This window comes from Otolemur garnettii, unplaced genomic scaffold, assembly GCF_000181295.1.
Source record: "Otolemur garnettii isolate 467f Iridium unplaced genomic scaffold, OtoGar3 scaffold00019, whole genome shotgun sequence".
Taxonomy (NCBI): Eukaryota; Metazoa; Chordata; class Mammalia; order Primates; family Galagidae; genus Otolemur; species Otolemur garnettii.
The window spans coordinates 4482605-4499157 of NW_003852414.1; the positions used below are offsets into that span (position 1 = coordinate 4482605).

The 16553-nt window shown below is 37.6% G+C and overlaps 1 protein-coding gene across 1 annotated transcript in view; it reads left to right on the forward strand.

Moving 5' to 3' along the window:
* The window catches only part of KIF5B (kinesin family member 5B), a 51363-nt gene that overhangs the window by 8422 nt on the left and 26388 nt on the right, over window positions 1-16553 (forward strand). Inside the window, exons 2-11 of the mRNA XM_003786724.3 lie at window positions 2356-2443; window positions 8072-8145; window positions 9254-9358; window positions 10103-10151; window positions 12119-12174; window positions 12266-12353; window positions 12530-12654; window positions 13784-13888; window positions 14673-14818; window positions 15475-15623. Coding sequence (XP_003786772.1) covers window positions 2356-2443; window positions 8072-8145; window positions 9254-9358; window positions 10103-10151; window positions 12119-12174; window positions 12266-12353; window positions 12530-12654; window positions 13784-13888; window positions 14673-14818; window positions 15475-15623 — 985 coding nt within the window. The remainder of the gene's footprint in view (window positions 1-2355; window positions 2444-8071; window positions 8146-9253; window positions 9359-10102; window positions 10152-12118; window positions 12175-12265; window positions 12354-12529; window positions 12655-13783; window positions 13889-14672; window positions 14819-15474; window positions 15624-16553) is intronic.

Genomic DNA, 16553 nt, shown 5'->3' on the forward strand with positions numbered 1-16553 from the left:
TTTTTTTTTTTTTGAGACAGAGCCTCAAGCTGTCCCCCTGAGTAGAGAGCTGTGGCATCACAGCTCACAGCAACCTCCACCTCCTGGACTCAGGCATGTCTCCTGCCTCTGCCTCCCAAGTAGCTGGGACTAAGGGCAGCTGCCACAACAAGCTGGCTGTTTTTTTGGTTGTAGCCATCATTGTTGTTTGGTGGGCCTGGGCTGGATTCAAACCTGCCACCTTAAGGTGTATGTGGCTGGTGCCTTAGCCACTTGAGCCAGGAGTATCTGCTTTATTCTTAGTGTTATTCCAAGCTTTAGGGAGGGAGATTGTGGGGTATAGTTTTTCTAAAAGGAAGATCTTTTTCAGCTAAGACCTATAAAGTATTCTATAATGTTAAGGGGTTTTTTTTAGGGCCCACCTTCCTTCCTTTCCTTCAGAAGAAATTAGAGAGCATGCAGATACTTGCAGATATCCAGAGGCCCCCTACCTGGCAAGCTGTCTCCTAGATTGCCTTCTTTTTTTCCTTGGGAAGGAGGGAGACAGGGAGGAGGAGAGAAAGAGAGAGACACTAAGAGACTGAGAGACTTGCTCTGTTACCCCAGCCCCCCCAAGTAGGTGGGATTATAGGTGGTTGCCATGAAGCCTAGTTGATTTTCCTAATTTTAGTAGGGATGAAGTCTTGCTCTTGCTCACACTGGTCTCGGACTCCTGAGATCAAGCAATCCTTGGCATCCCAGGGTGCTAAGATTTCAGGTATTGACCATCAAACCCAGCCAATTATCTTTCTGTAAACTTGCTCAGGTCTTGCCTATCTTTTTTTAAAAAAGTAATCTTTCTTAGACCCACAGCCACACTTTTTGCTCTATTTGGTTACCTCCCATTCTTTTTTCAACCCATTCCAATCTGACTTGGATACTTTTCAGTTTGGTCTTGACCTCATAGCTATATTTGACATAATCACTTCCTCCCTGAAGATTTTTTCTTTGATTTGCATGGATACTGTAGTCTGATTTTTTTTTTCATTAAATGACTCTGACTCCTTCTCGCACTTCATTAGCAGTTCTCCAAGAGTGGTCTGTGGAGTCTCCAAGATCATTTGGGGTGGTCCATGAGGTCAAAAATGTTTTCAAAATAAGATGGTATTTGTCTTTTTTACACTGTTGACATTTGCATTTGATTATTGCTCCTTGTCCTTCAAACTTCTTTTGGTTTCTTGAGTGCTATAACCTTCCTATTCCCAGTGTCCAGACTACTTTCTCACGCTAGACTTCCCTCCCCGTTCATGACTAATATTGAAAGGAATGACATCCAGCTAGGTGCTACATTATTCCTCAGTTGTTAAATAGCCTTTAATGTTAAACATTCCTGCTCCAGGAGTATTTCTCTGACTTTATTCTACTCTCCCCTAGAGGAAGGTTCTCCTCTTACATGTGCTCATTGCAGTTTTCATAGCATTGAGTTGCAGGAGTTAGAATTCTAGCCACTTAATTGTCTAGTATCTCCCCACTATTACTTGAGCTCCCCTACAGCAGAGAGTGAATCTGTCTTGGTCATCATCCTAGCCATACCTTTATATTCAATAAACATTCGTCAAATGAAAGAATGATTGAAAAGCTGTTGCAGACCAGGCACAGTGCCTCTTGCTTGTAAACCTAGCACTTTGGGAGACCAAGGCAAGGAGGATCACTTGAGGCCAAAAGTTCAAGACTAGCCTGAGCATCATAGCAAGACCCCAGAGTTTGAATTAGCCAGGCATGGTGGTACATTTCCATAGTCCCAGCTACTTGGGAGGCTGAGGCAGGAGGGTTGCGTGAACCCAGGAGTTTGAAGTTGTAGTAAGCTGTGATCGTGCCATTGTATCCCAGCCCAGACAGCAGAGCAAGAGCTTTTCTCCCTGAAAAAAGAAAGGAAAAAGAAGGTCTGAACTGATGATTGGGGTTTGAATTTTAATTTAATTTTGTCATTACTAACTTTCATACTTTTTAAGATTCTACTTTCCTTTTCTGCAGAAAGGCATTAGTGTTGAAATAGAGTCTCAATCAATATTTGCCAAAGTGGACGCTTAACTTTTAAGAAGTTCACTCAGCAGCATTTGAGTGGCTAATGTAGTAGTGCTGTACATAATTACTGTGCTAGGCTCTGGAACACAGCAAATCCTAAGACAGAATTTTCATTTTCATGGACTTTATACTAGTGGATTTATACATGATGATACTTTAATGTCCCACTCAAAGTATAAAATGACATGAAGTGATGCATACTAGATATAATAATTCGAAAGTTAACTATACAGTGGCTTCTATGAAGGAGCTTAGAAGTGTCTGTTTACTTTTAATTCATGTAGTTGAAATATTTTTTTGTTTGTTTTTTAGTCCAAGCCTTATGCATTTGATCGGGTTTTCCAGTCGAACACTTCTCAAGAGCAAGTGTATAATGACTGTGCAAAGAAGATTGTTAAAGGTAAATATACTTAACCTGCTGAGTTATCCCAGTAATAAGTACAATTTTGTTTGTGGTCTTCCTACTCATTCAATATTTTCTTTTTCATTTTAATGTCCCTTTCTTATAAGTTAATTGCAGATGAAATTTTTTAATAATGAAAAGGTCAAATGATTAGTAAACATACTATATTGCTCAAATTCCTTTACCTAATTATATACAGGTGGCAATTCTAGAAATAGAATAAATAGCATGAGAAGAATGGCAAAATGGCTAGACAAGTTTCTAAAAAGTAACAGAAAATGGCAGTCTGTCATTCTTACATTCCATTGTTACTCCTTCCCCAAAGACTTATCTTGCACTCAGCAGAGATTCTCTTGAGAAATTTAACTCAGGTTGTTAAGGATGAGAAAAATATGTATATTCCAGTTAATATTATTGACTTATCCTGTGATATTATCAATGATATATATATGTATGTGTGTGTGTGTGTGTATGCACATTTAAATATTTTTTTTGGTTGCAGTTTGGCCGGGGCCAGGTTCGAACCCGCCACCCTCAGGATATGGGCACAGCAACCTCCAGCTCTTGGGCTTAGGCGATTCTCTTGCCTCAGCTTCCCGAGTAGCTGGGATTACAGGCGCCTGCCACAACACCTGACTCGAGCTGGTAGTTTCTTAATCATAGGTTCATATCAACCTTTTTCAGAACTTTCTGATATCTATGGTCCTCATACCATAGGATATATGTATCTACTGCTTTTGTTCTGTTTTATTATTATCCACAATTCTAAGATGAAATAATTCATTTGCTGAAATTTTCTTCTTTTTCTTAAAATTTCATTCTCTTCTTCAACAGAGCGTTTCTGCTTTACTTTTTAGAACTGAGTTCAAGATATAATAGTTGCTTTCTTTGCAGTGTGGTAAGAATGTGGTCTTGGAATCATCCAAGTCTAGATTGAAGTCTAGTGTCTAGCGGTGTGACTTTTGGTTCAAGTCTTCATTTCCTCTTCTGCAAAATAGGAGGTACTGGGAGGAATTAAGCACACACGGATATTAGTTATTAATTGTTTCCTTTGTCTTCTGAAAGAGGAAATTATCCTCTTAACCACGGTCGTCATTTTTTTTTTTTTTTGAACAAAAGGTTTTTATTGGTGGAGGAGGGAGGCTGCAGAACAGTAAGTACTAAGGAGGAGAGAAAAAGAGAAGAAGGGAGACAGATGAGGAGAGAATGGGGAGAGAGAGAGCAGAGGAGAAAGGCGGGGAGGGAAGGGAGAGGAAGAGAGAGAGAGAGATAGTCGATCATCTTGAAATGAATTCAAAGTCTAAGATATTTCCACTGTACGAAATTAGACTTCCAGCAAGTATTAGAATAGAAAGGTTCTGTCACTATCTCTTTCCTCTCCTATGCCAGCTTTAAAATTTATATTATGTTTAGTATCACCTGGCAATAACTTTTTCCTTTCGTCTTCATCCAAATGCTTTCTACCATTTTGAAGGAGCCTGTATGTAGCAGCTGGTGGAGCTTGTCCTGGAGAAGGATATGAATGTGACAGTTACCACTAAATACATAGATTTAAGGAGAGAAATAATGTGAGGGTAGGTAGGTGGTCAGTGCCAAGGGAGGTGTGAGGACAAGAAACTAATTAAATACATGGCAGGTTGGACTTCATGGCAGGAGACAATCATTGATAAAGAGATTAGATGAGAAGCCATTGTTAATAACTGTTAGTAGACAAGGATCAGCTGAATGATGGGCCAGACATTTCTTTTGAGATGCGAGATTTGATGAGCAAGCTTCAGGAATGACCTGAAATTAGATAGTATTCTGTGGGCCCCGCAGTTTGTTGAGGTTGCATTGATTTATACATTTCTGTACAAGTGTGTAACTATATTATACCTTTCCCTTTTTGTGGATTCATTAGATAGAATTATTTCTTCTGGACAAGGTTTTGTACCTGAGTGATTGATGTTAAGTTTGTTTCCTCTCTGTTAAGGAGCTATTTATTCAATGCCCACTGTATGCCAGATACCAACCATATCAGGCCTTTGTAGATTTCCTAGTTTTACACCATGGCTTCCTGACCTAAACTGTCTGCCATAGTATCACCTTTGGAGGAGGATACTTTGTTTTTTTCAGACATAAATTATCATCATATATTTATTGTTAGTTCTGTACTTCTTGGGAATATAGTGCATTGGTTAAGAGCACGTCTTGTGCCAAGACTGTGTTGGCATCCCAGCTTTATCTTACTAGCCGTGGAATTATAAGCAAGTTATTTAACTTCTCTGTGTCTTAGGTTCTCATCTGTAAAATGGGTCTGGTATAGTACCTTGTATAGAGTTTTGTGATGACTAAATACAGTAATATAGGAAAAAGTAGTTAGAGCCTGACACATCATAAGCTCTCAGGTATTAACAATAGTAATTTATGTGATAATTTCTGATTCTCATAGCCTTCCCTAAGCAGACATTTTGCCATGAGAAAGGTGAAGTTCAGAGAGAGTAAGTGACTTTAGAAGGTGATGTACTCACTAGATTTTTTTCTATTTATGAAGTATGAAAGAAGTAATTCTAATCTATAGTTTTCTGCTTGTCTGTTTCTCATAAGAATTACAAAAGTGGGGTGGTAGGTAGGGTGCCGGCCACATACACTGAGGCCGGTGGGTTCGAACCTGGCCTGGGCCAGCTAAAACAACAATGACAACTGCAAAAAAAAAAAAAAAAAAAAATAGCTGAGCATTGTGGTGGGTGTCTGTAGTCCCAGCTACTTGGGTGGCTGAGGCAAAAGAATCCTTTAAGCTCAAGAGTTGGAGGTTGCTGTGAGCTTTGACATCATGGCACTCTACCCAGGGTGACAGCTTGAGACTCGGTCTCAAAAAAAAAAAAAGGATTACAAAAGTATAATTAAAAGAGAGAGGGAAGCTTTACACAGGTGATGGTAATAATCATTCAGTAAGCATTGGAGTTCCTACTGAGTGCCAGGCCCTGTGCCAGGAGTTAAACACAGTCCTACTCTTAAGGAGTTGACAGGCTGGTTAGGAAAGCAGACAAGTAAATTGACAGAACACTCAGTGATACGTATTTTGATTAAGAACACATAGCATGAGACTTTTAACCCATATTTATTTCTAGTGGGTTATTTATGAAGTTGAGTTAGAGGAAGAAGTAAAGTCTGAGCTACTCTTAAAGCATGTACAAAGAGTGGGAAGAAGGGAAAGGTGTTTTCCAGGCAGAGAGGTGACACCTGGGCAAAGGCGTGCTCATATGGGAAGATCGTATTATTACATGCATTATGGTATTACTGTGGGGTCGAACCATATGAAATTGAGCTAGAGCCTCATTTTGTCACTCCTGGTAGGGTGCTGTGGCGTCATAGCTCACAGCCACATCAGGCTCTTGGGCTCAAGCAATTTCTCTTGCCTTAGCCTCTGAGCAGCTGGGACTACAGGTATCTACCACAACGCCCAGCTATTTGTAGAGTCACGATCTCACTCTGGCTCAGGCTGGTCTCAAACTCTAGAGCTTAGGTGATCCACCCGCCTGGGCCTCCCAGAGTGCTAGGATTACAGGCATGAGCCACCATGCCTGGCCCCCTGGAATGTATTTTTAAGAAGGTGGATGAATAGGGATAGAAAAATGATTAAACAGTAAAATGATAAAATGGTAGTGGTAGAATTTTTGTGGTTATAGAAGTGTTTACGAGAATGTTGTGGGTGAAATCACTGTGGAAAACAGTGAAGAATAGATTTGAAGATGGTTATCTTTGTAATTGATAAAAATGTTACTGCAATAGTTATACGTGGTCTATCCAGAAATCACCATATCAATTGTATCCCCTGTACGCATAGCAGAGCCTATAGCAGGTGGTCAGTAAATATTATAATGTTGAATATTCCATAATCTCTATAATCAATGAAAATGTTAAAGTTATGCTTGAACATAACTAACATGTTATACACATGCATTTATTCTAGAAGCTCTCATATGCGATGTATATATAAACTACATATTATATATGTAGTTTCATATAGTACAAATGTGCCTGTTGTGATAACAGTTAGGTAATTGGGTCACATCATGAATGGACCTTTTAAAGATAGGACAAAATTTTGAATTTTATACTTAGGTTTTATGTGCTTGACTAAAAGATCTTAAGCAGCGGCTGTGATACAGAAATGCTGAGAATGATCATATATAAAGGAAGTGAATTGGGATGGACCTAGATTTTATTCCCCCAGATGAATTCTTTAGAATTGCTGATGGAAGTGCTGCAATCCCATCTGTTGTAAATGTGATTCATGAAATGATTTTGCTTCTCTTCCTAAAAATGAGAAGATTTTGAGGAAAGTTTCAAGTGTTTGGAGTCTCTTAAGAACTTAAAAACTTCCCAGAGAAATAAGTACTGATGGCTTCTTTTTGTCATTAATAAAAATGTTTCTGTAGGAAATCTGTTATCTAGTTAGTTGTGCTAGTGTTTTTCTTTTCCGTTTTGGTTTTTCCTTTTTTGTATAATAAAAGGCAAGTCAATCCCTATTTATCATCTGCTGTTTCCAGCAGAGACTTCTCTTTTTATAGTAGCTTTCTCTAGAAAGGAAAATCATTTCATTGTACTTTCCTTGTCACCTTGTTTCCTCACATTCCCTTTTATTTCTCCTATTGACCTAAAAAGAGTGTATTTAAATGTTAATGGCTAATCTTGTAGGTATGCCACGGGCTAGAAAAGATTTTTTTTCTTTAATTTCATAGGAACTTGACAATAATGGATTTTGAGGTAGGACTGAGCATGAGATAAGTGGAGGTTTGTGAGGTTTAACCACCAGTTAACTACGAATTAGTAGTCCTGTTTTTAAAATCTAATTCATGGCTAGGGGCCTGTAGCTTAAGCAGCTAGGGCACCAGCCACATACACTGGAGCTGGTGGGTTCAAATCCAGCCCAAGCCTGCCAAACAATAATAACAACTACAACCAAAAAATACTGGGCGTTGTGGCAAGTGCCTGTAGTCCCAGCACTTGGGAGGCTGAGGCAAGAGAATTGGTTAAGCCCAGGAGTTGGGGGTTGCTGTGAGCTGTGATATCACAGTACTCTACCTAGGGTGACAGCTTGAGACTGTCTCAAAAATAAATAAATAAATAAAATCGAATTCATATCTATATGTAAATTGGCAAAGGTTTTTCTTTTAGGTCACATAATGGCTTTGGAATACATATGTAATGACCTTTGAGATGTATACTGGTAGAAGAGATTATTGATTATAAGCAGTGGAATTTAAAATTTCTTAACCACAGAAAGCAATCTGGGTCCAAGAGAAAGTAGTTGTTAGATGGATAGATCATTATTGAGAAAATTACTATAAACCATATTATTTCCTTTAACGTCTTTATAAATCCTTTATGTACTAAACTTTGACATTAACCGATCTTTCATATTGATGTAAAGAAAGTCTGAATCTTTCTCACCAATTCTTTGCACAAATATTTTATTATACAGAATTGAGTTTGCATGAGTTTGCATGTGAATTTTTTTAGGTTTTTTATATGTCATCAAGGATAAACATGTGATATTTTCCTATTTTATTCTTAAGTAATTTCCTATGAATTTTAAGGAACAAAATTTCCTGTAGTACAAAATTTCTTATTTTTTCCTAGATGTACTTGAAGGATACAATGGAACAATATTTGCATATGGACAGACATCTTCTGGGAAGACACATACAATGGAGGTAGCAACATTTTATTACCTGTGGTTTGATGTCATATATCCATTCATTTATGAAATTATTTTACCATGCTTAAACATCTTTATTTACTCTTTATTGCTTTTCTTATACATGTACAAATAATGTACAGGTAATATCATTGTTCAAGTGTAATCAGTTCCTGTGTTTGAGATTACATACAGCTTTGTTTTATTGGTTAGAATTAAACATGAGCTTTCTGCCACCTGTTATGTAGGGAAATTTTGAATGCGTATAGTGTTGTTGATTCTGTTCAGAATGATTGTTTTCCTCTTCTTGGATCTTCCTCCCCCAAATACTTGTATTATTCTCTCATAAGAATGTTGCTGTTAATAGTAGATGTGGACCTGCTCTAGCTTTGCTTCTAGAAAAAACCTGGGATGATCTGCCACTACATACAGAAGAAATGACTGCTTATTTTATTGTGATTCATATTACCCATTTTCACAGTTTTAGAGAGTAAGGACATTGTTAGCACTTGTCTGAGTTTGACATGAAATAGAAGGAATAATGTAGATTAATGTGGAAAGGAATTCAAACTCTCTTGAACATTTTCATTTTATAAAGCAGTAGTCTAGGCTGGGCGCGGTGGCTCATGCCTATAATCCTAGTACTCTGGGAGGCCTAGGTGGGTGGATTGCTTGAGCTCACAGGTTTGAGACCAGCCTGAGCAAGAGTAAGACCTCATCTCTAAAAATAGCCAGACACGTGGCAGGTGCCTATAGTCCCAGCTACTGGGGAGACTGAGGCAAGAGCATCGCTTAAGCCCAAGAGTTTGAGGTTGCTCTGAGCTATGACGCCCAGGCACTCTACTGAGGGCAACAAAGTGAGGCTCTGTCTCAAAAAAAAAAAAAAAAAAACAATAGTCTAAATCTAAATCTAGTGGTTATTAAATAAAGAGTTAATATAAATTGGTAACCCATGTATTTCACATGTCATCATTGAATTGGGTTTTTTTAGGCATTTGTAGAGTGATAGCATCAAAAATAATTAAGATTCCTATTCTTTAATGACTATAAATTGCAGATTTCAAGTTTTTGTTTTTAGTTCATATTTTGTAATTTGTTTAAGAAATCTAGTTTTCTCTGTTTAGGGTAAACTTCATGATCCAGAAGGCATGGGAATTATTCCAAGAATAGTTCAAGATATTTTTAATTATATTTACTCCATGGATGAAAATTTGGAATTTCACATTAAGGTAAGTTCTTTGGGGAAAGATTGTATTTTATTTTTTACCTAGAATAACTAAATACTAATTTCTTTCTTAAAGTAATTTTAAAAATTATTTTTGTGGACAGGCATAACTGAAAGATCATTAGGCTTAGTAAACATGGTTTCTTGTTCATCTGCCCTTAGATGACCTTAAGTATAAGTTAGCCAAGTCTTTCTTGTCTTTATCCTCTTTCTCCGTAAAGGAGTTTGCTTTACTACAGAACTCAAAGATTCCTACTTTAAGTCTTCTGATTCATTTAGATGAGGTATGTAATGGAAATGACTCTTTTAGTAATTTAGGCAGTTTGCTAATTTATGTCTTCCCATTAGAATGTGAGCTATGGCTGGTATGTTGATAACTCTTAGTCTGGACAGGGCTTAGGCGATTCTCTTGCCTCAGCCTCCTGAGCAGCCAGGACCACAGGTGCCCGCCACAACACCGGGCTTTTTGTTGTTGTTGCAGTTTGGCCGGGGCTGGGCCTGAACCAGCCACCGTTGGTATATGGGGCTGGCACCCTACCCACTGAGCCACCGGTGCTGCCCTGAACTGGTCAGTCTTAATGCTCTTATTTATAAAATGTGGGTGGTAGAGGTCATGGACTTAAAATTCTGTAATTTTACTTTTCTGGCACATATACCTCAGTAAATATTTACTGAATAAGCTATTTTTTTAATTTTATAATTTGAATTGGTTGACCTCATTTTACTTTTTCATTTGTTTGCCCTTTAGGTTTCATATTTTGAAATATATTTGGATAAGATAAGGGACCTATTAGATGGTAAGTTAAATTCTTGCTCTTTGATCAGGTTTTTTTCTTTTTTCTGTTGAGAAAGAGTCTCACTACATTGCCTTCCATAGAATACCGTGATGTCACAGCTCACAGCAACCTAAAACTCTTGGGCTTAAGCATTTCTCTTGCCTCATCCTCCCAAGTATCTGAGACTACAGTCGCCTGCTACAACGCCCAGCTATTTTTTTTTTCTTTTGGTTGTAGTTGTTATTGTTGTTTGGCAGGACCAGGTTGGGTTTGAGCCCGCCAGCCTCAGTGTATGTGGCTGGCACCCTAGCTGCTGAGCTGTAGGCACCCAGCTTTTGATCAGGTTTTTTGTTGTTGTTGGATTTTTTTGTTTGTTTGAAACAGAGTTGCCCTCAGTAGAGTGCTGTGGCATCATAGCTCACAGCAACCTCAAACTCTTTGGCTGACGTGATACTTTTGCCTCAGCCTCCTGAGTAGCTGGGACTACAGGCACCCACCACAACGTCTGGCTATTTTTTGTTGTTGTTATAGTTGTCACTGTTGTTCAGCAGGCCGACACTGGGTTTCCTGCCAGCCCTAATGTATGTGGCTGGCGCCGTAACCACTGTACTATGGGTGCTGAGCTGGTTTTGTTTTTTTGAGACAAGCTGTTAATCCGTTGCATGGCTAGAGTACAGTGCCATGTTTATAGCTTTTTACAACCTCATCTGGGCTCAAACAGTCCTCCTATTTAGCCTCCCAAGTAGCTGGGACCACAGGTGTGCATCACCACAGCCGGTGATTTTTCTTTGTTTCTCAGGGTGGTCTTCAACTCCTGGGCTCAAGTGATCCTCCCACCTTGGCCTTCCAGGGTGTATGACCCACTGTTCCTGGCTCCATTTCTTCATTTTTTTTTTTTAATTTTTTTTTTTTTTTGGAGAGACAGAGTCTCACTTTGTCGCCCTTGGTAGAGTGCTATGGTGTCACAGCTCATAGCAACCTCCAGCTTTTGGGCTTAGGCAATTCTCTTGCCTCAGCCTCCTGAGTAGCTGGGACTACAGGCACCCGCCAAAACGCCTGGCTATTTTTCAGTTGCAGTTTGGCCGGGGCTAGGTTTGAATCCGCCACCCTTGGTATATGGGGCCAGTGCCCTACCCATTGAGTCACAGGTGCCACCCTGTTTCTTCATTTTTAATAGTAGATGTGAGACCATTTTTTGATACCTATATGAAATTGTCTTAAATTGTAGAAAATGGACATTTAAATTTTTTTTTAAGTTTTAGATATCTGCCTTTTGATATGTAGAATAATTTGCTTAAAGCCCACATTATGAATGCCTTTTAAGTAGTTATTAGAACATTGGAGTGGGAGTTAGAGAACTTGAGTCCCGAGTTCTAGTCTTCTGTGAGCTGCCAATTAAATACATTGTGTGTGGGCATTGCCCAAGGGTAGTATGAGTATACATTGTCCAAGGACGGTGTATTTAATAAGAGTAAACTGCTCAGTCTTTTTTTTGTTGTTATTGTAGAGACAGAGTCTTACTTTATGGCCCTCAGTAGAGTGCCATGGTGTCATACGGCTCACAGCAACCTCCAACTCCTGGGCTTAGGCGATTCTCTTGCCTCAGCCTCCTGAGCAGCCAGGACCACAGGTGCCTGCCACAACTATATTTTTTTTGTTGCAGTTTGGCCGGGGCTGGGCCTGAACCAGCCACCGTTGGTATATGGGGCTGGTGCCCTACTCACTGAGCCACAGGTGCTGCCCTGAACTGCTCAGTCTTATTTATAAAATGTGAATGGTAGAGGTCATGGACTTAAAATTCTGTAATCCTACATTGTTTTCTGTTTAAATTTCCTACTACATCTACAAGGTCTGCTTTAATAGTATTGATTTTATATTTTGTTAAAGTGCATGGATTGCTATTCTGCTTAGGAAGCAGTTGAATTATTTAGTTTACAGCTAGTGTTATAGTTGAAGAGAATGTTGCTAATATTTATTTTTCTTTACAGTTTCAAAGACCAACCTTTCAGTTCATGAAGACAAAAACCGAGTTCCCTATGTAAAGGTACTTGGAAGATAATATAAAACAGTTTAGAAAAGCCATGTAGTAAATTTTTTAAAGGGTATTAACATATTTTTCTTAATTTATTTCACAGGGATGCACAGAGCGTTTTGTATGTAGTCCAGATGAAGTTATGGATACCATAGATGAAGGAAAATCTAACAGACATGTAGCAGTTACAAGTAAGTAGAGTGTTTTTAACACTGAGGGTAGAGTATAAAAACAGCCTTAAAAATATCCTTATTGAGTTGATTTAAGTGTAAATTTTTTTTTTTTAATGTAAACTAATGCTTTGGGGAACTTTATTATTAAGTGAAAGCCATGTTTATTAATAGTTATTTGTTTAATTTCATTCCAGATATGAATGAACATAGCTCTAGGAGTCACAGTATATTTCTTATTAATGTAAAACAAGAGAACACACAAACGGAACAAAAGCTGAGTGGAAAACTTTATCTGGTTGACTTAGCTGGTAGTGAAAAGGTAAAGTCTTTATTCTGATAAATATTTAAGTATTTCTGTAAACTTTAGCTTGAATTGTGACTTATGAAGTATTCATTATTACATCTTGAAAATTTACATAATTGGGTTTTGTAATCTGAGGGTTACAACTCCTGATACCAATACTTTGTGATTATATAAACTGAATAATCAGTTCCAAATTACTCCTATTTGACCATAGTCCAGTTAAGCCAAGAGTTGCTACTTTTTACTTAAGATGTATGTTTTTATTGAGGACTAGTTTGTCCATATGTCATTAAGAATTTTATTAGATATCCTTTTCCTAATTTTTGGTATCTATTTTATCTATATTAGCAGTGAGCTTCCTGTTAAGACTCGTAAATATTCATTAACCCTTTCTGGGGTTGGTTATACATAATACTTTTCTTTTGATGATTATTTATTACAGTTCTGTACAATATGATTCTAGTTTATATTGAAAACAGAGTAAGTTTGAATGTTTTAATATAGACCTCTGTGACCATTTTTGCTGTTGTGCTAATTTTGTTTCTCCGCTTAGAATGATGTTGCCTATTTCATTCTATGCAAAAGTCTTACACTCATCTTTCAAATATTGTCTAATCCTGCAACTTCTTAGAAGCCATCTCTTCAGTCAGCATTGCTTGTTTACTAGTCTAATTTACCTTTAACAAAGGTATTGAGCCATTTTGTATTTTTTAAAAAGAAACAAGTTTGCTTATATGTGTTTAGACTCAAGTTCTGTCTTTATAGTTACAACATCAACATAATGAATTTGCAAAAATTAGAGATTTTTCTAATACAGCAAAAGGGACTAACAAATAAATGAACTATAAAATTTACATGTAAATTGGTTATTTTCAAGAGCATCCACACATTAAAAATAACATTTGCTGTCTCTTTAATCACAGTCTTGTCATATAGGTAGTTGCTTGACAGAGTTCTTAGAAGAGTGGTGCTCAAGAAATAGCATCTTAAAGTAAATGTTTGGCAGTTGTTAATAACATCACGAGGCTTTCATGTTCTTTCTTTTTTACTGGTTATTGTTGACCTATGAATTTTTTAGAAAATTTAAAGAAAGTTCTTTTAAACTTGACATTTTATTTTACTTCTTTTAAAATCTTTTGTGTAGGTGAGTAAAACTGGAGCTGAAGGTGCTGTGCTGGATGAAGCTAAGAACATCAACAAGTCGCTTTCTGCTCTTGGAAATGTCATTTCTGCTTTGGCTGAGGGTAGTGTGAGTATACTTGTTTTCTATTTCACTGTTATCTGAGTGGGGACTATTTAAATACAAATGTATAGTTGGGCATGGTGGCTCATGTCTGTAATATTAGCACTCAGAGAAGCTGAGGTGGGTGTATTGCCTGAGCTCATGCGTTTGAGACCAGCCTGAGCCACAGTGAGATCTCATCTCTAAAAAGAGCTTTTTTGGGCTCAGCACCTGTAGCTCAGGGCACTAGCCACATACACCAGGGCTGGCAGGTTCGAACCCAGCCTAGGCCTGCCAAACAACGACAACTACAAAAAAAAAAGTAGAAAAAGTAGCTGGGTGTTGTGGCAGACACCTGTAGTCCCAGCTACTTGGGAGGCTGAAGCAAGAGAATTGCTTGAGCTCAAGAGTTTGAGGTTGCTGTGAGCTGTGATGCTATGGTACTCTACTGAGGGCAACAGAGTGAGACTGTCTCAAAAAAAATTATTTTTTGCAGTTTTTGATCAGGGCTGGGTTTGAATCCGCCACCTCTGGCATATGGGACCAGCGCCCTACTCCTTTGAGTCACAGGTGCCACCCCCCCAAAAATGTTTTTTAAACAAATATAAATGTACAGGTATCAGTTATCTGTGAATTATATGTTATTTCAGAGTTTATTTTATAGTAATTAGCACATATCCTACTTCTCATCTTAATATCAAGCAGTTAAAACAGCTGAAATAATTTTTTATTTAAGTAGCATACTTAATGAATTTTATCTTTCAGAAAACCACTGATCTTCTATCTTTTCTTTCTTTGTTTTTGTATATAGACGTATGTTCCATATCGAGATAGTAAAATGACGAGAATTCTTCAAGATTCATTAGGTGGCAACTGTAGAACCACTATAGTAATTTGCTGCTCTCCATCATCATACAATGAGTCTGAAACAAAATCTACACTCTTATTTGGTCAAAGGTTTGTGAAGAAAATACAAAACCTAAATGTATTTATTAATGTCAGATAGCTGTTATTCAAATCAGTGCATATTGTTAGTTTGCTAAATGTTCATTTTTAAGTGAAAGATAGTACAAGCAAGGTCCATTTTTTAGGTTGCTTGGTTTACGTTTTGGTATGTGTTAAAGTCAAATGTTAACTTTAGTCAAATTGATACGACAATCTTTAATTCAGCATTAAAGAATATAAGCGTTTAAATCAAATGATAAAGTAAAAGCCTGGCAGACCCAATCCTATGTTAAGCATGTTGATATAGTGACAAGTTCAAATAATCTTTAAGGTGGTTATTCTAGGAAAATCAATAATTTATCTTTGGCCTTCAACAATAATATTTTTTTCTTAATTTAGCCTTCCAAACAAATTGGAAAAATACAGTCCCTTGGTTTTTATCTTTAGTGGATATTCCTTTTTAAAAAAAAACTATTTAGAGATTTTGTAGATAACTCAAATTTAGTTGAATTATGAAAAAGCACATTATAACTTTTTAACATTTAATCTAAGAGATAACTGGACAAGAATAGTGAAATCACACAGCCGTATATTCATATATTACATACAGATGTCAGTTAAAAATAATTTCAGTCACATCTTTTTTCCCCTCCAATTACATCTCTTAGGGCCAAAACAATTAAGAACACAGTTTGTGTCAATGTAGAGTTAACTGCAGAACAGTGGAAAAAGAAGTATGAGAAAGAAAAAGAAAAAAATAAGATCCTGCGGAACACCATTCAATGGCTTGAAAATGAACTCAACCGATGGCGTAATGGTAATAACTTAAGAATTTGTCATCTTAGGTTTGTTGAATAAGAGAGCTAATTTTTTAAATTTGAGATTTTGATAGGATTATAAATGAAGATAATAGGTCAGGTACAGTGGCTCACACCTATAATCCCAGCACTTTGGGAGGCCATCGTGGGAGGATTACTTGAGTCCATGAGTTTGAGATCAGCCTGAGCAACATAGTGAGACCCCCTGTCTCTACAAAAAAAATTTTAAAAGTAGCCAGGTATGGTGTGTGTCCTAAATAGGTGGGAGGCTAAGGTAGGAGTATGAGGTTATTGTGAGCTGTGATTGTGCTACTACACTATAGCCTGGGCAATAGAGCGAGACTCGTATCTAAGAAAAATGTATATATAAACAAGAAAAAAACTAAGAAAGCATATCCATTTGTCACTTTTTATGCATTTAGGGATCATTAAAAATGAATAAAATCTTTTACATTAAATTTTGATTTTACCTGAAATAAGAAGTATAGAGGCCCAGAGGCCAATTAGGAAGTCAGAAGACAGTAAAGCACTCAGATTAGTGTGGAAACAGTAAAATGACAAGATTGGTGACTAAGTATAGAAGAACGTGGAGAGCAAAGATAATTTTAACTGTTCAAATCTCAAGGACTGAGCAGATAAGAATGTTGATAAGAGAGCAAGACAGAGCAGGACTGCAGAATAGGATTCTCTAGAGATCGTACCATGCAGAAACTTCTGCTTGAATAACTACCTAATCCATGCAGAAAAATAACCTTTACAAAAGCAAGGAAAACCAGGTAAGCTGTCAAAGTACATGGCTGTGGTACAACAATAAGATACATTGAAGAGGCTCGGCGCCTATAGCTCAACCAGCTAAGGCGCCAGCCACGTACACCTAAGGTGGCGGGTTCGAATCCCCAGCCCGGACCCGCCAAACAACAATGACGGCT